Source organism: Tenebrio molitor, chromosome 7 (genome assembly GCF_963966145.1).
Source record: "Tenebrio molitor chromosome 7, icTenMoli1.1, whole genome shotgun sequence".
NCBI lineage: Eukaryota > Metazoa > Arthropoda > Insecta > Coleoptera > Tenebrionidae > Tenebrio > Tenebrio molitor.
The window spans coordinates 11,546,544-11,572,774 of NC_091052.1; the positions used below are offsets into that span (position 1 = coordinate 11,546,544).

Sequence of the window (26,231 nt, forward strand, 5' to 3'; positions counted from 1 at the left end):
TTTTAAACGTCATCCAAGAAGAGGAAACAGTGAGTTAGCAACACTTAATGACGAGACATCGTGCAAAGTTTATCCAAAATAAATATAACAAAATCTATGTATAAAACTCTCGTTTTCGATATCGAGTAGTTTCTTCTAAAAATTGTTTTGGCGCATTCTCCATTTTTGCAATTTAGAATTGGCCAATTTTCGATCTTAAAGACCTTAATCTAAATTTGTAAAATATAATTCTTACATTTTGTGTCGCTTGCGAAACAAGAAGGACATTTACTCATTTTTTTGACCCGGCGCATCCACCATTTTTACTATTAATAATTTATAAAATTGTAGTTTTATTACATTGTAGCAGTTTGGAATTTTCTTCATCGGATTCATCATAACAGAATCTATACGATACAATTCAAAAAAAGTAAAACAACAAAGAAACCTGTCATATAGACTGATTACTCAAAAAAAAAAGATATATCCAGCTTTGGTGTCAGTAGTGATTTGTCAAATTGTAATGTAAAACTTATAAAACGTCGTTGATACATTTTGTCTAATTTCCGGCGCATCCACCATTTTTGCAATTGAAAATTACTTAATATTCGAGATTGCCATTCGTGGTTTTCCAGTGGATTTATCACAAAAAGGACTATCTACATTTTTTTTTGTAAAAATCTCAGAAATATCCGTCCTATTTGGAATAAAAATCTTATCGTTAAATGTTAACGAGAAGGCTACATTTCAAATGATTACTCAATTTATTTGGTTTTATGTAGTTTTTTTTTTCCGGCCATAACTTTGTGTGTTCACATTCCGAACGTGCCGACTAGAAAATGTGCGAGATGCAAAAACAACTGTAAATGTTGTTTATACGTCTGCAGAAACAAAGATGAAGTCGGCATAAAATCCGAACTTTATTAGTAATTACAAATTCGAGTTTATCGCGTCGAAACGCAACAGTAAGTAGAATTCGAGCATAACTTCGTTTAAGTGGCCATAGAGCGAAGACGTAACTTTGGGAATGATCGGGTCTCGCCGATGATAAACATAAACCTGAATTTCTGGAGCTAAACCATCGAAATGATTTTTATTTGGTGGATGTATCGACGTAAACCGCACCCGGTGATAGATCGAATGTCATAAAAGTTAGTGAATTAGCCGGCGGCAGAATCAACACTCGCCAGTTTCTGATAAACAACGCGCAAGAAGTAACGTGAAAGTTTAATTCATCGATGGCGAAAATCCATTCTGCGGTAAAAATCGTTCGGCCCGGCCGCGAACCTGTTCGCCTCCTCCATTATTATTAATGGACTCGTTCCTCGTATCTGAATATCTTGAGAGCGCAAATAGTGTCTAACAGTCAATTTTCAGGGTAAATAAACTGATAATTAAAAGCTTTCTAACTAAACTTATTAGCTGTAATGGCGTGTTTCTCCCCCGGTTTTATGTGTATAGCTGCGAGTGTGTATCGACTAGAACAGAACGCCATATTGATTACAGGATATCCGGTTAAGAGCGAGGCGCCGGAGATCGCAAACGACAGATTAAAGTTTCCTTTTGTACGACTATTGTTTATTTAACCTTATCGAAATAGGAAACAAACTCACGTTTTGGACCGTTATTAATTACATCGTTAAACGGATTTGCTCCCTACCAACATCGGTTTCTATTTATAGCTATCTCTTAGTTCTCTTCCAACAACAGATATAAACATATGATACATGGCTCGTTTGCTACGTAAACTTCTGACATTAATTTTAATTAATGTTCATACGTTGCGTCTCAAGTTCGCCAGACGCTACTCGAGCATTGTGGACCCCGGAGTGGCCACCCCAGATTTTTCCAACACGAAAATCGAGACAGGAGGGGATAACCGAACGGGGAGGAGGTAAATCAGGCTAATCGCAATATATGAGAAGCTCTCTCCCTAATTGCAGTTAAGCCACAACATTATACACCCATTATTCTCTTCCCTTCGACACCAACAATAACAAATCATCCCTAATATTATTAAAAACTTCCCCGACACACTGTCCCCGTTGTTTCGATATTTCGTTATGCCGCAAATTGAGCTTTTCTGATGTTTTTTTAATTATCTATTTTAATCACGTTGCGAAGGAAACTCCACTCGGGGTAAGCTCATCATCATAAATCGAGACCATAAAGTGCAGTCTCACATTCAAATTTGACTTTATTTTTACCTGAGAAACACAATTCGGCAACGAGAGATAAGCCTCTTTAAATTGAAAGTCCGTTCAACATTTATTATAAAATTGGATGTAATAAAATTTCTGCTTGAGATAACATTACCCTCCTCGCAGGCAGAAGACTTTGTGATTTAAAGGGTTCACAAAATTCAACCACTTGTGTCGATGCCTAAATTTGTCCCGAAACTACTCCTCAAAAGATGCAGACACAAAAGGAAATAATTTGATAACTGTCACAAGTTTTATTATTTAATTTATCCAATAATAATAATAATATTTCTATTGACAAAATCGTGGATGCGCCGTGATTTTTTTTTAACTTCCCCAACTAGTCAACCTGTGAAAAAAATATTGTTATTATTAATAAAAAAGATCGTCAATCTGTCTCTTTCTCTCTCTCTCTCTAATAATAAAACAAAAAATTATCAAAATATAAATTGCAAAAATGGTGGATGCGCCGAAAAAATTTTAAAAATATTTGCCGCCAATCCGTTCCTTTCCTCAGAAAGTAAGAACTACATGTTATAGATTTTACATTAAAATTTGACAAATTATTATTATTAGTACCAAAATGGTGAATTGATCAAAGAAATTTTTGAACGAAGTCTTAAGTAGCCGTTTCGTTTTATTCTTTTAGATTGTAATTTACAGATTTGATTGTATGTAGTGGATATAATGCAGAAATTTCCAAAATGCTCTCTTCTAATAAAAAAAAAAGACAAGTAACTCCCTGTAAAAGTGGTGGATGCGCAGGAATTTTTTTTTTTGCCCAGAAAATAGTAAGATTTCTTTGTTTTGCAAACTAAACAAAATTATGGAACTGCATTAATTTGATAAATTTTGTATTTTTTAATTTGTCGATTTAGAATTCCAAATATGGTGGATGCGCCGGGATAAAATAATTTAAGTAAGATCAGATCAGATAAATAAAACAATCTTGACGTGTAGACAAGATAGAACTATTAATAATATTGCTTCAAGGAACTGAACAGCCACTTTACAGCAGTGATTTGGCCCCAAGAGATTACAACCTGTTTTCTAAATTGAAATCTGATCTACAAAGCACATTCAATGTGTTGAAATAGAAAGAGTAAACAGGTTTTTATATATTTCCTTTAATCGGAAAGTTTTAGATGTTACCTCATACATATATTAGTGTTACTTTATGCCCTCCCACGAAAGAATTATTAAGTTTCGTTTAAGTACCGCGATTAAAACACAAGCTTCAAGGGGGTGCTAACAAAAGTGATAAGGCGACGTAAGTGATTTATGTAAAGAACTGATGTATCTTTGCTTTATTAACGCTATCTCGGGCACAAAGAATATTTTATTACGGGAACATATTTCACAATAATAAAGCTCGCGTTACTCCTTCCGTACAATTTTTCTTTTACTACAAAAATTTATCGGCCATAGTGCTGTCACGACTGCATCATTTCAACGTTTACGTTAATCGGGGGTTGAGTTGCGATTCGTTCCGAAACTAGGTTCCTCTCGTGTGACTTTTTGTCGCAGACCGGGTGATTTAAATAAGCCCAGCACTGCCTGCCTCCGATGTTGTCATAAAAAAATTAATCAGTTCCACCCCTCCCGCCCTTATTGTGCCTTAGACATTTAAAACATCCGCATTGAAGCCGAAACGAAAACATGCGCCGCTCGAAAACTTTGGCCGTTCCGGAATGCCTCATAATATTTACAAGTTCGATGGCAAAACACAATATTGCATGGTTTGCGGTCGGTTAACATAATAAACAAGGTTACGACGAAGCAGAAGTTGGTCCGGCTATATGAAATATCGTCGACATAATTCGGCTGAAGGCGCTCCAACTCAACCAGACACAAGACGCCATTTCAGTTAGGGTTCTATACACTGTATTATTTACATATTACAAGGCAGCGCATGGGGATAATATATACACGAGGCGTTTGCGGCCCCAACACTAAACGACTACATCGACCACTTGCAACTTTTTATGTTTCGGGATATGCTGTGTTGTTCTTGCGGGCCAAATACGGATGTTTTGAATATTTATTAAAAATTTATTCCAGACAGATTGGATCGGTCCTTGTATCAACAATTCTAAATGATATACACCCGTGAAACTGTTGTTTCAGTGCCACCGAATTGGTCCCGGCTAAGCAATCGTGCATTAATTATTTATCCTGCATCATTCCTGTATTCAATATTTTCGGGTGAATCCAAACACGCTCACCAGGTCGTCCGAATAACGACTCGGAAAATTATGTTTAGAATTTTTGATTACAAAAAGACGGATCGAACGCGAAAATGGCTAAATCATTCCGATTTTCTCTTTGAATAAGTAAAATCGACGCGCAACAACGAAAATTCTCATCTCCAGGAAATCCTAGACTTATTTGATTATTTCTCTAAACTAGTTTTGAGTCACGACGATATTTCTCCAAGCAGAAATTTTATTATCCTCAATGTACGAGTAGTAATAAATTTTGAAATCATTTAGGGGTTGGTTAAAGTTAATAATCAGAGTTCTTCTTAACAAAATATGAAAATTTTACTCTTTTTCAAACAACATTGTCTCACAAAATAATCCTTTTTTATGCCAAATGTGTGTAAATCACTACTTACACTTTACAAGTGGGAAGTGTACGCACACGGGCGCAGCAGTTATTTTACAATTATTGTTCCCGTAAAGTTAGTGGTGAAAGTTATTTATAATTATAATGAAGCACTGCCAAGTATTCCACCAGAAATTCTTTTCAGGTTTTCTATATTTTTGCATGAAATAAAGAATAACTTGGTTAAGTGCAGTGTACAAAAATGAAAAATGAAGGATTTTATTTTATGCTATGAAACTTTAGAGTTTGATGTTCATTAAAAAAACAACTACTTTAATAAATAAAAATGAAAACTGTAAATGTTGGAGAAAAAAAAAAAAAGAAGCAGGTACCGTAACGAGATTACATTACGATCTTATTTGTTTAAGTCAATTAATTTAAAAAAAACTGTAACACATTGCACCACTTTAGTAATTAATCATTATTTATCAATTTTTTTATCTTGCTTTCAAAGGAACGTTAAGACTTTTTCTTTATTAGGTTCATCAATTCATCATAATCTGTTTCATAAAATGTTTCATTCATACAGGGTATTTCTGAAATAGATGCATTAATTTTAACTGGTAATAGAACTCGTCAAAAGGAACAACTTTTCTATCTACCATTTTGCCGAAAAACGATGTTTAATTCCAAAAAAAAATTGTAGAGATTTTTCACTAAAATAGCCCTACGCCACTAAATACTGCAATGGCTAATTGAGATCAGCGCTAATATGAAAAAAACATCCATTTTCATCCAGAAAACGTGTTTTAACGTCGAAATCGAAATTCAAATAAGTCTACCCGTATAGCAAAAAATCCACTTCGTAAGAATCTGGTTGTTTCACGTTTTTAGGTAAAGTAACGCTTAAGGTATAAGATTATATGGCAGCACTAAAATTATCCCAATAATGGAAACCAATATTGGCGTTAAGATGGTTGTCTCGGCTCGTGCAGCTGCATCCCTCTTCCTTCGTTCAGGGCAGGGATTAAAAATTTGTGAAAGAACTTGTTTTTGATGTTTATTGTAAATTTTGTTATTGTAACGAAATTCCCTTTAGTACTTTGTGTCTTGAAAACAGTAAAGATGATTTGTAATAGTATTGTATATTTAATAAATAAATATAATTTCGTCGGTACGCATTTGTTTTGAGGCCGCCTCTGGAATTCACAACAGAGAATTGCTTGAAGCATGATTTATGGTTGGGCTGACCGCCTACTGCAATTGCGACAAAAGGAACGTTTATCTCCGGCCAAATACTTTTAAAGGGCCATATAATCTTATACCTTAAGCGTTACTTTAGCTTAGTTTTGGAGATATGAACGGTTTTAGGAAAATCTTTCCTTGTTTTTTAAGCCATTACGCAACGTTTTTCGCCAAAATGGCAGAGAGAAAAGTTGTTCCTTTTGATTAGTTCTATTACCAGTTAAAATTTATGCACTTATTTCAGAAACACCCTGTATATTGTCACTCCTACATCCATCACAATAAAATATATAAAGTATCATCCTTGAATTATCCCTACTCGTAACTTATAAGACAATGGTGAGATTTTTCTTATGGTTTACATGACGACTACATTGATAATTGCTCAGCGGGTGTAAAAATGACTTGCTTTACTTTATCAATCATTACAAGATCGTAGAGAATATTTGTCACTCGTTAGAAATTGCCACTTTTCCGCACTTATTACATAATATACTATTGTAAGACTTTTTTTACTCTCTTAAACAGTAATTGAATTGGAGGGCACATTACACGACGAAGTATTTCTTAAAATAGGTAAAAATATTATTATAAAAACGGTGAATGTATAAAATATAAATGTATATGTATATATGGGTCAGCATGCTAAACACTATATCTCACTGTTTTCATTATTCTCGAACACGAACTTTTATGTTAATTTCACCTTCACGGCTCCAGTTTATATTTATCTCTAATTTAATAGAGTAAATAGTGTAGGTAAACGTATTCGACTAAGTCCTTAACAGCAGACGTATTAATAAAGTTATCTTATTAAAATTTAAATTTAAACCATTAGTTGAAATCCCATGATAAGTGTAATAAAGTTTGGTATAATGGGCAAAAAATAAAAATTTTATATAACTCCATTTGTGTTATTCCCCGAAGCGACTCGCCTAATTAGGTCATCTTAATTATCCGCGTAATAAACTCTTTTTAAAAAAAGTAAAACAAAATAAGCCAAACATTTAATATCACATGGACAATTCTCTCCGGCTCTATCTCTTAATTATTCAAAGAATGTTTCGTTTAAAACGACAAAAATAAGATTTAGGTGATCGCAATAACCTCCACGTTTTCTCCTCTTCAAACGGTCGCCCGATCGATATCCAAATCGCCCACATAAATCCAAACATATTTTTTAATTTTAATATCACGCGACGCAAATAAAAGTATTATTTTTAACGCAGCAGCACTTGAGTTTTTAAATTTGTTTTTTTACTTCGCCGCTCGATAAAAATGAGAATGTGGCATAGAAATGATAAGGTACATGGATAAAAACGTATTGCCAAAAATATGGTGAGTCTCGCCGTTGAATATTGCCCCATAAAAAGTTCACGTAACAAAAACGATCCGCATACCAAACTCGCACTAAAATTACAGGATGTTTCGGATAGTGACATTACCTGTAGCTCTGTCTCGACAAAGAGTAGTTCTGAACGACCTCTGGGAAATATACAAAAGGTCTGGCAGTAAACTGATATTATTTATGAACTCGGCGTTGCACAATTTTCCCTAACGCTCTAATACTTCCGAATGCGTGAATAAGTAATCTAAGATTTTTAACGGGAAGTTTTTCTACGCGAAAATTAACCCCGTTTCGACCCAAAGTGCGTAAATATGTGCCCTTAACAATCTAATTATAACGGAATGCTTTCAACGCAAACGTTCATTAACACACAGTCACTGTTTCCTTGCGCTATTTACAACATTTCTCAGCGTAAATGTTGATAGTGCCGTTTCTGTTTTGACTGTGGCAAACGGTTATTTGCTCTCAAGACTGTTTTGATACAATTATTAAGTGATAATATTTGAATGCCGACAGCGACTTTCAGAACCGTCAAAAGTGTCTCTGCACGTCAGACCGTTTTAAGGAAACATCAAAATTCAATTTGTGTTTGCCGTGTCCGGAGTGGTGGATGCGCCGGGTAATTATTTAAATCCGAAGTTATCGATCTAAACGAAATAAATATAATATTAATTCAGAACTTTGTTTAATTATTCAAATTAATCAAATACCATTACACATTTTAGGCAAACAATATTTGATCGGTAGTAATTTATTTAATTCATTATTTAATTCCACTAGGCAAAGTAAATAAATCAGATTCATTAACAACTAAAATAGAAATTTATGTACCTTTCATGTGTTAGCACCGAGTTGGTGTGGTGTTGTTGAAATTTAATAAATTGAACGGTTTTTAGTGTTAATTTAATAATGTTTACGGGAATGGTGGATGCGCCGGATAATTTTTTATTTATGTAATGGGAACGCTTGTAAGAGTTGAATCGATTAGAAGAGTGTAAAAGTGTGAAGAATCGAGAAGTGAAGTGAATGGCGTTGTTGGGGCGATTCGATTCGGTCAACCTTTTGTTCTGAAAAGTGATAAAATCTTAAGGGCAGCAGTCGGGTCCTGCAACAATAAAATTATTTATCTAAAAAATAAAATAAAAGTAAAGTTCACATCCTGCAGGCAAATGATCTCCCGATATTGATTAAACATCAAAAACAATGCTCCCGAACTTCTCTCAAAGGAATAGTGTGATCAAAATATTTCTTTATAGCTTACCCGCCATTGACGTCCAACTGGCTACGTGATTTTCGGGATCAAAGCATATTGTTAAATTCTAGTTTGATGATGAAAGGTGGTCAAAGTACCTGAAGGAGACGTAAAAGTAGATTCGCACAAGAGAACAATAGGAATTTGAAGAGTGAAAAGGATTGGCCGACGCCATCGCATCGAATCGTTTTCCAGTTTTAAATCGAGAATAATGAAAAGCTATTACACTTTAGCGTCGAGGAAATCTGCAAAAAACGATTAATAGGGAACCGAGAGCAAATCGGTAAAAAATCACAAGTCTAATTTTTTCATCGCGATTGGTAACGGGAGCATCACGTGCCAAATGTAAAAAGCACCAGTTCAATATCCGTTTTATAAAACTGGAAAAGCAATTTCTGAAAATCTGATTCCACAGGTGGCGGTCAAAGAATTCAATTATGTACTTGTCATTTCTTTACGGAAACTTGATTGATTTTGATTTATTCTTGTCCAAGTTCTCGTACATGCGGATCTCCACGTCTCGAATGGAACTTTTACATCAAACAGATCAATTCTCGCACACATTGATCATGTTTTTATTCGACAAATTCACCGGGTTCAATGGGGACTCATCAATTTATAGAGGAATTAGACCATCATTCACTTCGACGATTTTATTTAACGCATTTTCGTATTTGTAAGCCGACCGGCCAAGTGCCCGGATTAATCGCTTCAAAGCGAAACGAACACATATCTAGATCTGACTTTCGACGAAATAATCCAGACAAATATAATTTTTCCTGTGCCCTGTTTCGTTATTCTTTGTGTTCCTTCATTTGGGGATTAGTTTAAATCAGTGCCCGGAGTTTCGGTCGAACAAAGTAAAAAATACAGAATCTCTTTCCTGAAGTTTCAGTTCGGAAGTTGCTCTCACAGCGGACGCGTGGAGTTGCTTAAAACATTACAAAATATATAATTAAAAAACATAGAAAAAAAACTCATTTTCGCGCAGTAATTAAATTCACTTCAATGTAAAAGTTGAAATTGCAAATGACAGACGAATAAGCGTGGCTGATCTGAGGTAAAAATATGCACCGAACATTTTTTTTTAGTTTCTTTGTTCAGTCCTAACAAAATCTACAAAACGCAATTTGTAAATTTTCTCTAATTCGTTGGATGACAGAATTATCAAATTTTGTTTTCTTCGTAAAAATTCCCCAGCGCATCCACCATTTTTGTATTTAATAATTCATTAAGTTTCTGTAATATTAAAAATAGGAATATCAATTTTCTCCAGTGTATTTACTACAATAAAATCTTTTAACTCCAATTTTTAATTTGGATCTGAATGAAACATTCATAGATGGCACATCCGCCATTTTTCCAATAATTAATTAATAATTTACCAAATTTCTGTATTAATAAACTTAACAAGTGATTTCTTTTCTTCATTAGAGTCATTGTTATACAATCTGCAAGACACCCTCTTTAGATATAATCTAGCTTAAAGGCATCTAATCTATAACATATGCTGCGTAACATCCTGTTAGAAATAGTGATTTGATGTCTGCGTTCAATCTATTGCAAATAAATCTATGAAACATAATTTTTATTTTTTATGTAACTCCTCAGACAAGATAGATATAATTTTATTGTTACTCATCCCAGCGCATCAATCATTTGCGCATCCATCATTTGCGCATCCATCATTTGCGCATCCACCATTTGCGCAACATAATATTAGACACAACTCCTTTTCAGATACACTACATTACAGAAACATTATTTCTTTCATTTCTAAATTTTTCCAGCGCATCCACCAATTTTCTGAAAATAAAATTCTCACATTTTTCTCTCATTTCATATCAAGGGCGGCGTTATGCGGATCTCTTCTTTTAATGTGGGATTAAAAAATCTATCAAAAATGATTTTTAACATTTTAGAGAGCTATATTTTCTTGACGCATCCATCAGTTTTGCTAATTTTTCTCCTTAACCTTCAAGTAAGAAATTTTCATATGTTTCGAGGTCATTTATCGTGATAAGATCTATAAAATAATCTTTACATTTAATCTAATACTCAACACTACAGATATCGACTAAGTTCATTAATCTTTCTCGACGCATCCACCATTTATACATCTCGTATTTGTTGTTTTCCCTAGTGAGAAGGTTCGTTCGTAAATAGAGCACATTAAATATGAATTTCATTTCTCAACAAGTCCATCATTTGCTAATTTTCCAACTTCAAATTAATTACAAAAAAAAACAATTCTCTTCGCTACAGTTTCCACATTATTGCTTTTTTTACTAAAATAAATTACATTTTTAAGATCCCTCATTGATGCTCTGAACATCTTTCCTTTAGGCCTTCTTTATTACTTTTTTCTAGAATAAGTTGATTTTTTTCGTTCTCTTTTATGAGTTCAAAAACAGACAAGCTATTTTTTTCCGTTTGCATTTAATTTTAAAATAATTTGCAATAAATTTGCGATGAACATGCGTCGTCAAGCAAAGACTAACGTTCTATCAATCGATGTCTGCGGCTTCGACTGAGAGATTTGGCATAGATTCGGTGGTGGCAAAAGTGCAAAAATGTCTGCAATAGGTCTGTTGCGTTGGTTGTTTATCGCGTTCGGGTGTTGGAAGTATTAAGCAATTATCACACCTCCTTATCCGTTTATATTTCGGTAATAACCGTAATTGCGAGGGGCCCGGGAAAGCAAACGTATAAAATGTAAATTTATGGGTTACGTTTCCTACGAGCCGACCGTCTTTAACCATCTGTCTGATGATTAATAGAGGAAAATAACGCCCGTGAAAAATCGAGTGGTGTTTATTGATGACAGTAAATGTCAAAGGACGGCAATTTATATTTTCTTCCGGAGTTCCAGCGCGCCGTACGGAAATATGAAATTGCACAGATGAGATGGAAACATATTTTTTACTCGCAAACTCGGCGCGTAATAAATAGGTGCACTTTTATTTTGACACGTTTATCTTATGAATGATTATTTTAAAGTATCTGGGATACGTTCCGGTACCGGAAAACTTCTATGCCACTTTGCATATGCGCGGAGATGATATTTTTTTTTATATCCGGAACAGACCTCCACATCCAATAACGGTAATAGCCAAAGTTGTGAACATTTAAAATCCCAGTGTGAAATTCTTGCCATTTGTCCCGGCAGAATGTAAAAATTAAGTTATCTAAACTACAATTACACTCTGGAGATGAAATTTGTGGCAACATTTAGCTTTAATTGCTAGGGTCGTGCACGGTCAGATAACACTCTTTTTATTTTTATTTTACCCTCATTCTATGACTTGTTTATTTTTACACGCAAATAGCTATAATTAAATTGCTTTTAAAATATGCCCGACGCAAATTTAACTGTTTAGCAGATAAAAACGCCCGCATTAGGTCCCATTAATTAACGGCGAAATATCGCGTTTCCAAAAATCTAGAAAACACCCTAGAACCACCCTCGAAATTAGGCCGAGGGATGATTTACGGCGAATAAACTGCACAGTTTTTTCCAGTCATGTCGCATTTTCCGCTCGTTACAAGAAAATCATTTTTCGCCGTTTTATGAATTGTGCACTTCGCAAACGACTCTAAAAGTGAAAAATCTACTTTTCGATCTCACCCTCCGATTCAATCAAAGTTTGTTGTAGTAGCTTTAAGCTTTCAACAGAATCAAAGTTTTTATTTTCCCTTGTTCATTTTGTTTCTGCGTTAAAGAATCGCGTCCCACACAAACAATCTCGAAATCTTTACACCGCAAGTAATTTGGGGGGGAAAATTGTCGAAAAGTTCGACGATAATGTTTTTCAAAAGGACCGTGTTAAATTCAAATACGTCGGCTTTTCATTTCGGCGACGACGTCGAATGAGGACGATAAGGACTCGTCAAATAACACAATACGAACGAAAAACACTCAAATCAACGACTTTCGCGGTAAGTATATTATATTTATAAGGATCTTACAACTTGCAATCCAATTACTGACTGTTCAGAGTTTCTTCAATTACTGAAATAATAACGACGGAACGTTCTACAAAGTAAAGCTTCTGAGAAAATCAATTATTAGAATTTTCTCCAGTAACGACTGTACCGAATGTTCAAAAAAGGAGAAACTGCTTTGTGCAAGTCGTTGGCTTCATAAGATCATTTTTAAGATCTGACTAAACTTCTCAAATTTTGAAACATTCAAATATCATTTTTTCTATAGCAGATGTTAAAATGTGCTTTTATCTATTCAAATCAAGGTCAAGTAGCATTTTAACCACCAGGGTGGATAAAGTGATACTTTAACAGCAAGGATAGATCCTAACAACGCTCATACTAACGATATTTTAAAACCTGACACGATTAGTAATGATTTAAAAAAATGTTTTAATAATAAAATACAAATGCTATAAAAAAAATAGAATATTATACAAGACGATAAAATTTAATTATCTTCTCGACCGTAATTAGCAGTGTTAGGACAAAATAGTACCGGACAGTCGACCAGTACAACTTTGCGTAATCCCTCGCTCGCACATAAACACGATTCAGCTGGTTCGCCTATTATTTAAAGCGAACCAGCTGAATCGTATTTATATGTGAGCGGAGTGTTACGCAAAGTCGTACTGGTCGACTTGTCCGGGAGTATTCTGTCCTAAGAATGGTAATTAGCGTCTTAACGCTAAAAAACGCTCTCGAAGATAAATACAATTTTATCATCTTGTATAATAAATAACTATTAGTCCTAATACAATGTAGTTATACAGATTTGAGGAGATTTAAGATGTTGCAGCCTTACTACAATCTTCAGCTCATCTTGTGGAATAAGGTAATCCAGCGTTATCTAGAAATACCGCTTCATAGTTTAGCTATTTCAAATTGTTGAGGTCTGGCGCAGCAGATGAAAGAGATATCGACATATCTCTCCCTAACTCCAACTCATAAATGATTTTTTGGGTTAATCTATTTTTTTTTTCGTTGAATCTACCAACGAAGAATTACTTTTCTCTAATTTTTGCTATTCCTGTTGTATCCTATCTCTTCAGAAATGAGTCTGTGACAATTTCTTCATTCCACTTTGCAGTAAAATATCTCACTGCACAGAACAATTCTCCTATTTCTCCCTAATTTTTGTTAATAACTTTAATAAGGATTTGCACTTTTCTTGATTCTCTCTATGATAGCGAAGTGTGTAAGAGACGTTTTTAAAATTTCATTTCAGACGACAGAGATATCAACTAATTCTTTAATTTGTCCCGATGCGTTGATTTTTCATCAACGATTGTCCAATTTCCAGAAATAGTGTTTTACGGTTTCCTTCGTCTGTTTCATCATTACTGAGTTTATAAAACACAACGTAAGTGGCCAACAAATTTTATTTAGTTCGCCAGAAATACAGATTTTTTGAACCACCATTGAAAGAAGTACAAAATTGTTTTTTAATCAATATTATTACGTCTAAATTGGGTGTTTTTTAGACAGTTTAAAATAATAAATAATAATAGTACCTACATTATATGACAAGGAAGTAACTCGACTCGACGAGGCCAATAATTACACGAGAGATGAAAAAGAATTTATACCACGTGGTATACATACAGTGTGTCCAGGAAAGTGTTGGCAAGTTTCCTAATTATTTCCACCAGATAGAACTATTAAGAGACAATATTTTTGATATATGGCAACATTACAAAACATTGTCAGTGTCATTGTCAGTGTCAACAAAAATAATGAACACCTAGGCATTCTCAATTTTATGGTCCACCACCACTTCATTTAATAAACTGATTAATTTGTGCGTGAATTGTAATTGTTACTTTTTGAATGAGGTTATGTTGTACGCTGCGACATCCGTTTTTCAAAACAAAAGATTTCCATAGGTGATGCTACCAGAACATTAAATGAACACTCGTTATAAGACGCCCTACGCATGCGCATACCACATTCGCTGCACTCGTGCCTGTAAACTTCTCACTTGTAAACAAAGACAGTAACCGTCTGCTAGAAAATCGAAAAATCTATTAAGAAATCGGACAACAAAAATGAACGTATTTTTAATTTTTTCTAGTATTTCTCCACAAGTTCTGCAATTTGAAATTCGTTAATAAAAAATAACAACGTATCAAGTAAAACTAACAATCTTTTATATAAATCTTAGCAAAACAATTTCCTAACATCAGTAATACCTCAAGACAAGGCAGCTCCTTCAGAAGCCGTGTACCTTAACTCATTGCTTTATCACAAAATCTGAGCTTTGAGAACATTAGTTTCATGCAAAATGAGACCAGAATCTCTCGGATTAACTAACCTGTAGCAGCAGTGTTGTTGCAAGTAGAATTTTCGCTGTTCTGCAGGCGAGCTTGACCCAGTTATGTGAAAGTATCGCCCCGTATTTTAGTCATTTCTGGTCGAATTTAATTTCATTTTCAATACTCCCGAGTTATCTAGAGTGAATTCGGAATTATTTCGCGTCGTTCGTCCGGAATTCCCCCTTCGTGCCGGGTTGACCAGGTGGATCGATTTTTTCATCGCACATATTTTACCCCCTAATTAATAAAGTGAAATTTATACGTCCCCCGGCTGCATCGTCGCAGCCATCCTCGACGTCCGTCCATTCCCACTCGATATTTCCCGATTTGATTACAAGTTCATTTTTGTAACGGGCGTAATCCCGTACCGCGACGCACGAATACATTATTTACGGTATATTGAAGAGGGCCTGCTTCTCTCTTCTTCCCCCGCTTTATCCGCGTTTACATTTAGGAGAACTCCGTGACTCGGAGTTATTCAGTGTCTAGGCCTCGAGCTCCGTTAGTTTTAATCAAAATGTTTGTCAATTCCGGTCCGCCTCTTGTCGGATGTAGATTTTATGTTTTCCGAGCGTTCTCCGGAAGTGGATGACTGCTCGGCCCACTATTGTTGCTGACGTTAATTACGCACGTCCCACACGACGCCGGGAGTAATTCTCTCCGAGGAACCGGGACCAGGAGTCCTACTGACGTTGTAATTATGAGTGTTGATGTTTAACAAGCAACAACCAGCAATTCCGCGCTGGAATCGCTCTAATAATCGACTGTAACGACACCAGCGCTGACCGAAACCGGAGACCAATTTAATGCGGAGCGGTGCAACGCAGATTGCACCCTTATGGGGACGCCGACACGGTCCGGAACCCAAAACGGTATTGCTGGTTGTCTACCCATCAGGAGCTAAACCCTCACCGCACGATAATATTGCGTTTGACCATAATGCATATTCATGATGACTGATGAGTGATCAAAATTGCGTTGTTGGTTGTCTACCCATCAGGAGCTAATCTATCGTCAAAGGAATAAAGAAGTTTTCGGCTTTGTCAATCGCCGAAGACGAACCGAAATTCAGAATCACAGTCGTGATTTACTTTTCGTTGATCCTTTCGGTTTAAATATGCTTTTGTGTTTAATAGCGGCGCATCATCTCTATCTGACGTTTTCTAATAAGCCGCCGAGATATGGCATAAAAGGTTTTAAACACAAACTTTAGTTGGCTTTAATGGGGCAATTTTAGCTTTCATTTGCCGCTTTTTGGTTTATCTTCTTAAAATATTTCCGTAATCTGAAACCGGGTCTAGTTTAAAGCTGAAATAATTAGGTGGTGCTCACAACTGAAAGTACTTTCGGCTTGTCTTGAAGCTAAAACGCTTACTCGATGTTTACGAGTTGTTTTATTGCACCCACGTGTATTTTTCCGAGCGGTCAAGTAGCGAACATTTATTTTGCGAAAATTCCACCGCCCAATTTATTTCTGCAACATCATTACGTCAAAACGGACACACTTTACATTCTTCGCCGTCAAGATCAGATCTTCTCTCTTGAATTAGCCTGTCTCAGTTGCTACATTCTGAGAATTTATGACCTTCCAGATAGCCTGGAATTCTTTTATAGGTAACATTATAATAAAATTCAATTTAAAAAATCCATGTGTCTGTAGTAAATAAGATAAAGTACTTTTGTCTGGCTCGTAAAAATAGCATCAGTTACGTGTTACCTAGAGCCAAACAATTATTTACGTCTAAAAGGAATAGAAGCCATACGTTCACGATCCGTGTAGCGCACTAGTTGTTTATAAATTCCTGATAATTAGGAAATTCTATTGGAGCACAGTTGGCACTTTCAGTTCTGGTACTCCTCGATCCTCTCAGTTGGTTCAACTGCAATATACTAAAACAAACGGCGCGAGCTCTATCTCTTTGCTTACGTTCTGTTTAAACTTCTGCTGTAAATTTCGAGTACAATTAATTTTCGGCGCTTTGAAGGCACAGGTCGAGTGCATTACTCGTTTTATTCAACGTTTAGGGGAAATCTAATAAACATCCCGCTCATCCAATTACATCAACGATCATTTTCTATGCAAACTTTACTTGTACGAACATTACGACCTCATTGAACGCTAATTGTTTTCGCTAATGAGATTATAATACGACCTGTACGGTGTCGGTATTGGCAGAGTTCCCTCGCAGAATCCCCCAAATGGATTCAAATGACCGGAACATCGGGCGTCGAGCTGCACTTCGCCCCAATCCAAACAATAAAAATTATCGGGGAACTTGTTGATAATCCTATTTAGAGCGCGCCAAAGTCTAGTGTTTTATGCACATTTATCTGAATGATTCTTGCAGATAAAGTGGATTTTTTCCGAGGGAACGGCGCTATTGTTGTCAATTCGCTGTCGTAAAGTGTGACACAAGATTTATTAGAAAACGGAGAAGGAAGATGCCGCTTGCGAAGCAGTTTCTATATACTTAAAGGGAGTAAAATAAGGTGACACGGTGTGATAAAAGACTTGGTGAACATTGGGTAATAATGATAGTGAGGTAATTAATTGGATGTAAAAAGAGGAAAGGGGTAGTGAAATGCAAATTGGACGAGGGGGTTGGTAAAAATAAAAAAAAAAAATTGAGCGGTGAAGACAAAAAGTGTAATTTAATTTTTTCCGGGCAAAAAATTCTTGCTAAAAAATTGTTTGGTTAACATTTTTTGCGAATAAAAGTTTGATAGGTGAGGGTTTAGCAGTTGGTCGGGGGAAGTTTTTTTGAGAGTTGTAAAATGAAATGAGACAGAGAAAACATTTTTGACTTAAATGGGTCGATGTGCGATTGTACGAAGTTAGTTACGCAGGGACATATTTTACCATGTATAAGCAGTAGACGTGGAGTTTCGGCCACATTCTTATGATTAAAACACTTTGAGAGATTTATGGCGTAGCCGTGGCGGCCGAAAAAGGTGTCGGGATTGAATTTCTGCCGGCGTAAAACATAAAAATGTAGGCCGATATATAAAATGCTCAACTGGCCATATATGGACATATTTCACTCAGGAGGGTAAAAAAAAAGTGAAAGATATTTCAAGATTTCGTTCACATTTCCATACATTTATACATGTCCACGGGGCGCACGCAGAATTATTACTGTTCCACACTAAATCATATCGGATTAGGTCCGGCAGAGTGCGCTGCATGAACTTTTCCTTTTATTTTATTGTACAATCGTACATGTAATGTCGTTCCGAACATGCACGGCCACCCGTTTAATGGTTTGTGTTTGAAATTAAGTGTTTGTACTCTTCAATTTTATTAGAGTTTTTGTTCGGGAAATTAGCCACTATATTTTTGTGTGCAGTAAAAACGTCGCGCCTAATAAAACCGGCACAATTGTTTTGCGGCCCTCTAAATGGCCAAAAAGAAAAAGGGACGCTTATGCCATTACGACGGCAGCGATTTTTAAATTTGTACACTCCAATTAGTTCGACGGCCGTGTACTTTCGGTTAAATTAATACGGCAACGAAACCGCGCGAACAACGGACTAATCGAGATGTTCGAAAAATTTACACGAAATGTGGAGCTGATCGATCGACTCACTAAATAATTAATGAGAGACAAGAATAATAATCACTCGGTGCACCCCAATCAGATATTAATCGGATTAATTGATTCAACAGTCGATTGAGCCAACTGGCAATCACTTAAGTAAACCGTCAATAATTGATGGGTCAATGTGAACGAGCGATTGTTTCAAAAATTGACAAAGAGCGTGAAAAATTAAGGTGCTTTGGTAGGATGTGTGTTTAGCTCCTGATGTGTATGCAACCAGCAATACAAATCAACCGTCCAATAAAAATCGTTTATTCCATTGTGTGTCGAAATCGAGTTTGGAGTGGCAAAATGGCCACAAAACAATGTTGCTATTGGTGGGATAAATTAAGTACAGAACTGTTTTAAAGTTTTATCGAAAAGTTCGCAAACCCAAACCAAATTCTCCAATGTAGTGTGTGCTAGTTTATGAAGATTTCTACAATCGGTCGAACACCTGAGAGTTAGAATTGTTTCAGAACTCTGAAAGCACGTTGTCTATTCAATTTGCCACGAAATTCGAATTTAAAATCGACAATGCCGAATGTTTTTATCAGAAAATAATACGATCCTCTCATGTATTGTCCCAGTGTCGATAATAATAATTGAAGAGCGCGGTGGTAGTTTCGGTGGCTCAAGTGTTATTGATTCGTTTGTTTGCAAATGGAATAATTTTGGTATGTCGGAGTTGATCTCCGGTCGGTCCTGAATTTTTCAAATTCCGTCCGCCCGTTCAGCTTAAGGTTAATTAGAATTATCTGGTGTTGATAGCGGGCCCTCGTGGACTGTTGCGGTCTGTGGGTCCTTCCAACCTAATTGCTCCTTGGCGAAGCTTGTATCTCGGCAGAGGCACCTCCGACGCTCCCCGTAAATCCCACATCGGCCCACTTACGACCATTATGTGCGTCGACAATTGCTGGGGGGTTTTTACACGGTCCGCTCGTATATCTTTCCAACAAATTAGGCCAATATACAATGTGCTGATCCCACGAGATGCCGCTTTAAACCCACAGAAGTTATAAACACATCAACGTGTCGTGACGAATTTAAATATGTATGCCCTCTCTACTCGTAAAACAAGACACCGGCAACGGAAACTTTTTTCGCGCAGAGGTAACACAATATTTGTTTTTGGAAGATAGGGAACGCTACTCAAAGCTATTCAAATTATAACTTTGTCGGTGTTTACATAACAAATACTAATTAGTTACATAGATACCATCCTCACGACTAATTTACAAACGTTAACGGCGTTTGATTATTGCATTTCGCACGAGAGAAAACTCGAACTGGAAATAATAATCAAACACGAGGAAAAGTTTTTAATTGGGAACAATACAACATCTCCGACATTACCAAATTATTGTTTCTGTACAATGTGTACGTAATGAAAACACGGATTTAATCTGGTAACCGACTGCTGGCAACATTGTAGTCAAAGGCTCGGTATTGTATTTACCCAGCAACTAATTCGTCTAATAGTTACATTGTAGACCCCTCAAATCACTTTAACTCCGCGGTGTAACACGATAATCGCAATCACAAACGAACACCGATCCCCTCTTCAGGTAAATAAACGATGCTAATATGATTGTCCCCGACAGCAAAGTCGTTTTTACCAATTACGGCAACTGATCGAACCCACTTCAGAAACAGTATTCCCGGCTCATAAATATGCTATGGTATCTCGAGTCTGCTTGGCGTTACCCTTAGATCGATAGATTTACACAAACAACATACTCCTAATGAAAGTATAAAACAACACGTTACACAGCTAATTTGAGTCGGTGGTTGTCTCGAGTTCTTTAAACGAGCAAATAAAATATAAATGAGGTAACAGCATGGAGATTTGAACGAACACGAACGGAGATGCAAAGCCGAGATTTTAAAGTTAGGTAACTGGGAACACAGTAATGCACTCACGAAGCAAGCTCTCGTGATTCGACCATCACCTGCTGATATCCGATTACTTATTCACACAACCATTTTGCGTCCTTACTCCACCCACATAATAATATTTGCTCGAGAATGTGTAATCCGAAAAATACACGATTTCTCTGTCGCCTAGTTAAAAGTCTCGTGTTGTTGCCTTTCCGGGACAAAGAACCAAAGTGGCTAATCTTCCAGGATCATGACCCTCAAACTTTCCCCTCTTGCATCTTTTATCGCGACGAACAAACTCCATTTTATTGTGTGATTCCCTCTAAATAAACAATCATTTAAGTGCTTCCAGACACTTATCCACCACCGGCACTGATCGCTGGCACTTTTGTACAGCACCACTCAAAATTCGCCCGAACGGAACCGGAGTCATCTCAGCATTAATAATCGCGCCTCGAGACTACGACAACAATGGAAATTGTTTAACCGCGAATTTCTAATCAGTTCGTCCAAACTTGGAAATAATCGATCGTGAAAATCGTATAAATAGAAGCAATAAATAATTTGCTCAGTTTGGAAAAGGAGGCAACTGTAAATACATTTAGACGTCTGATCCGTTTCCGCTTCATCTCATATCATTCACACGTAGCTGTATTTTTTCGGCGTGTTTAGAATCCGAATCAGGTTGCGAATCCCTACGTCGCACACTCGGATGTAACGTAGTTGTTATTTTTTTTCGCCAAAATATGTAGGTCAGTCCCAGTTTTCGCAATAAAAAATCAAAATTGTATTGATTCGCGTTTCGAGCTCCTGGCGGTTAGACAACCAGAAATACCGGCGTTCGTTTCAAGGTTGTCAAGGTTTGTGTTGGTGAGAGTCGTATTTGTTGCAGTTCCCCCCGACATAATCAACGACGACACCAGCGGAGACCTGTCGGTGTCCGAGGGAGAGAACGCGACCCTCTGGTGCAGAGCGACCGGTCATCCAACACCCCGCATAGCGTGGAAACGCGAGGACGGACAGCCCATCATGATAAGAAAGGGAGCAAGAGACATCCAAAGAGGTAAAAGACCGTGTTACACAAACATCACGCCTGTTCTGCTCCATTATAATGCAATAATTCTGGATGTTTCACTATGTCATCGTTTTATCCAGTTCTAATTCGCCCCCTTCAATTTATTCCAACTGTGAACACACTCTCTCTTTCCCATTTCAGCTGTAACAAGCCCGAAAAGCTTCGGGCGCTCTCTCAATAATTACGCAAATGTAGGTTATGGCACTGCCACATTCAAACAATAGAACTGCGGCCTCAAATGAATTTATTTCTTTTATTAGTCCGCCGGGATGGGTTCATATGTTCAAGAACGCGGCCCGAGTGAAGACTCCAGGTACTTTTTAATAATCAACCCCGCGCAGTTCTCCTGGGGACGCTTTGTTTTTATTAGATGCAACTACACGTTTGCTCATTGCTAGAGTAAACCGAGTGATTCGAAATTTTAGAAAAATTGCACTTTTCGCTCTTCACCACGTCGCTGACAAAATCTACGAAACACGTTTGCTCTTTCATCGCCTCCACTTTTTGAGACGTGACTCCGATGTGAATCTCTTAGGCGACGTCCAAAAGCCGTTAACACACTCGACGAGCCACAAGCCGAGACCGTCGATATCTTTTCTATTTGCCGACTGTGAGAGGACCATAAGAAGGTGATAGTAATCGTCTGGATTATTACCGCTGGCTCAACAATACTCTTCAGATAATCTCGGTTTTTACGTTTGAATCCTCCGGACGGACCGAAGCCAATTTACTCGGACCTCAGTTGTTAATGTACATAATTTTCCCATATGGGCCTATCAAAGACCATCGTCATTTCAGCAGGAATTTTACTGTAACGATCAAATCCCCGACCCTCTGATACGTGTCGACCACTCTTTTCACCGACTCCATTTTGACATTGTAAAGGATACAGGGGCCATTGTGGCAGGCAAATTAAAGTCTCGAAGTGGAGGAGTCGACCTATTTGACCGTCGTTTCACGACCAAACTACCTTCTTCCGGGATTTAATTGGGTTTGTGAATGGAAAATATGAGGGAAGGAAAAACCGGACCGGGGTGCACATAAATCAAACAGTTTGCATTTTCGTGGAGACAGAATCGACGACCGGGAGGAGTGGATTCTTGCACGAGAGCGACAGTTCACTAGAACCAGATGAGGAAAAATGTTTCGAGTGTCAAATTTGCACGGAAAATGAGTACGTCGCCGTCTGGGGGAATTTAGTGTCGGGACGGTTAATTAACTCGTGTTGGTCATTATGGGCGCTAATGAGGGCGACCAGAGTGACGTGAAAGCGCCGCTTAAACAATTAACGTCTCGACACGGTGGGAGTGAAAAATCTGGCCGAAATCCACACCGAATCGATGATTTGGGTGTTTTATCGCGAGCGCAAAATTCGAGTAGAATACGGAAAGTTGGTGTCACGTTCTGCGGAACAACGGCACTGGGGGTGTATTTGCAGCAATATAATAAATAATAAAATATTAGTGGGATTAGCCGGGAGCAGTCGTTACCACCATCTGCGTCGGCGTCCCATCCAGGTAAATAAGGAGCAATAAACAGCAAAGTTGGGTGTAATGTTGGAATACACATAACACAGGAATAAATCAACCCAGTTTAATATTTATTCATAAGGGAGGTACAAGAATAATGAACAACTGTTAACTACTGTAAGCGGTTAATTAAATTTTACGCATTCGTGGAGTTTTATCTTGGCGATTTTGATTAACATAAAAAGCGTGTCGCTGTATTTTCTTTTTCTAACAACCTGTGGGGTTCCGCGACTTCGTCATGTTCACCTCTTATTTACCGTCTACACATTTCGTCTGTTTGCAAAAGTTATATTTATACCTCGTTAAAAGTTTTCATTTGATTTCGTAACTCGCTAGTCTCGGAGTTCCGCAGAGAAGAACTAGAATGCGGATGTGTTTTTTTTTCTTTTTTTTTGGGTAAACAGTTGCGAAAGCTAATGAATGCAAAACTTTTACTACGTAAGCAACTAACACAAATTTTAGTCGTAGAGACGCGACATTTTCGCTTTAAACAATAACAATATAGGAATACCCGAGTTCGTGCAATTAATTTGTACAACAAAGTTCTTCTCATCCGTGATGTTGAGGAGACGGGGATATACTCGAAGAAAATTAGCTCCTCTTCTTTGCTGAATAATTGAGTTTAATTCAATTTCGTACGTTGTTAAGTAAGCTTTTCTTATTTGTTTTCAGTGGAAACATATAATGGAACGAACCTTCATTTCTGGCGTCTGGAACGAAGACAAATGGGCGCTTACCTTTGCATCGCAAGCAACGACGTACCCCCGGCGGTCAGCAAAAGAATCGCCCTCAACGTGAATTGTGAGTGTTGAAGGTTCAATTTCTGCGTTTTCACCACCGAAGCGGCGAAATTATTTACGAATTTGCGTTGCACATCACGATCGGTGTTTGTTTCGGTCTGCGTCACAATAATTTGTGCTCCGTTTAGGTCCATCAGTCAAAATGCTCATAATTTATGGCGATCTGCATAATTTATTTAATTACGGTAACGGATATTCTCGACATCGGATGAATTAATTATTTTGCTTAATTAGTACGTTCAGTTTTGTTAATTAATTTTTAATCCGTTAAAAATTATAAAGACAACAAAAATGGTGGGTGCGCCGCACCAATTAATTTTAATCGCTTTTTGTGACAGTCCCGCCTCCTAATAAACAACTTTTTTTTTATCAAAGCTCGTTTTAATCTGTCGCTAATTTATAAACAAAATTGCGTATTTTACGCCTGATTAAAAATAGAAGGTTTAAATTGTAATTCATTAAGCTGTTTAATATTTCAGAATTAAAGACGCAAATATATATTTGAAAAACGTATGGACTAAAATTTATAATTGATCAGAACATTAATTTTAATATTTTTTATAACAGGCAAACTGGTAGTAAATTATTTTTATTTTAACATAAATCCTATTCATAAATATTTCAAATTTTAAAACACTTGATTTAAATAAATCAATAACAGTTTTAAAATATAATTTGCAGTTACAGAGATTGAAGCTCCGGATCAGTTAATTTTAATCGATTTTTCAAAAGGCAGACTAGTAATAAATTATTTTCAGTTTTATTTGGAAGGTGTGTATATATTATATTAAATACGAAATGATTTTTCGAAATAAGTCTAAGATAATATTTTTTTAAATAAATGTTTATGGAAATGGTGGATGCGCCGGGTTATTTGCTTAACGGCCGTATTCACCAACGCCAGTTAACGTTAACTGTAGGTTAAAGTACTTTGTTACTTTAGTTACCTATTGTTATAACAATGTTTTCGTATATTTTAACCTACAGTTAACTTTAACTGGTGTTGGTGAATACGGGCCTAAGTCTTGTAATATTTTACAGTAAAAATAGTTATTTGTATAACTAGTTATGAAAGTCATACTTTTTTTCACTAATTTTCAGATTGATTAACGAGGGCGTAGCCCGAGTTAGTCAAGCAAATAAGTGAAAAAAAGAGACTTTCATAATGTGTTGTACACACTATTTTTTTGCATATCGATATAAGTTGAGAAATTTGGTCCAAAAGGATTTATAAAATATTACAAAAAAAAAGGTATGCGTTGACAATTGTCTCCAAGGAAATAGAATAAAATGATGCAAAAAAGTACTACTTTCACTACGATTTTTCGTGTAAAAAAGTGCTACTTTCACTACGATTTTGCGTGTAAAAAAGTGCCACTTTCATTACGATATGCAAAAAATGATTTTTGTAAAGCTTAAAATTTCATACGCGAATACTTTTTTGCATCTGCAGCCACGTTTAACACAGTTTTTTCATTTTTTCTTGCAAACCAGACGTCTTTCAAGGACGAGTTTCTCCTTACAGCATTTTTAATTGACGATCCATTTTTTGATATAAATCTTAAGTGATTCAACATTTTAAAAATGCATGTAAAAATTATGTTTTTAAGACTTGGGTTATTGCATTAATGGGATTTTACTTTTCACCATCTAGAATATCTGCATTTTAAATTTCACAAAATTTCGTTGAAAAATAACCGAGATATTAGACTCGAAAGTCTTAGCTGAGACACCCTGTATATAAGCCTGGCCTCGATGCCGTGTCCCCCTTTTGCGAAGTTAAACATTTTAAAATTTCGATAAAGATATTCGGAAAACTGAGTAATTTTTCTTTGTATATTTAATATCTAATTTATAAATCGATAATTGATTAAAAAGATAAAATAACAGGTTTAAAAAAAATAATAATGAATGACTAAAATGGTGGATGCGCCTAGTCAAACTAGTAATAAATTAATTTTTAAAAAGCATTGGAGGCTCTGATGAGTGGTAATTCGTGATAATTCCACTGAATCAATTAATTCCAAGTCCAAATTTGTTTAATTTTAAAAATCAATTAATACTTGTACGGATGAACTGGTTAACGATAAATTTCCTATAAAAATTCTTAGTACTTAGTCGAAATAAAAAAAAAACAACAATGGCATTACTTAAGTCCCCTGTTCAATCAAATTTAAACCACTCAAATTTCAGTGTTGGATTTTGTTTTGGGAGTTTCGTCGGGATACCCTTTAACGACGTACTCGCGGAAATGACGTGGTACTTCTTAGACTAGATTACCGACATTCCGGTTTGCGGGAGACGTCTCTATCGCCGATCCGGAATCCGATTAGGTCCCTACGAATACGAATCTATTATAATTCAGCTAATACCCATTATCGACACCAAGTTATTATTTGGCGGCAGCGCGTACTAATGCGATTAGTTCTCTGACATGACTGCCGAGGTCATAAGTACATGTGTTCGGACATGGGAATTAACACATGGCCATAAACTA

At 36.4% G+C, this 26,231-nt stretch overlaps 1 protein-coding gene and 1 long non-coding RNA gene across 2 annotated transcripts in view; one reads left to right on the top strand and one right to left on the bottom strand.

Annotated features, from left to right (window-relative positions):
- Positions 1–26,231, bottom strand: part of LOC138135512 (uncharacterized) — a 131,746-nt gene that overhangs the window by 103,908 nt on the left and 1,607 nt on the right. The window lies entirely within an intron of this gene.
- The window catches only part of LOC138135493 (lachesin-like), a 121,769-nt gene that overhangs the window by 79,511 nt on the left and 16,027 nt on the right, over positions 1–26,231 (top strand). The window contains exons 4-5 of the mRNA XM_069054242.1: positions 21,223–21,393; positions 23,607–23,735. Of these exons, the coding sequence (XP_068910343.1) occupies positions 21,223–21,393; positions 23,607–23,735 (300 nt within the window). The remainder of the gene's footprint in view (positions 1–21,222; positions 21,394–23,606; positions 23,736–26,231) is intronic.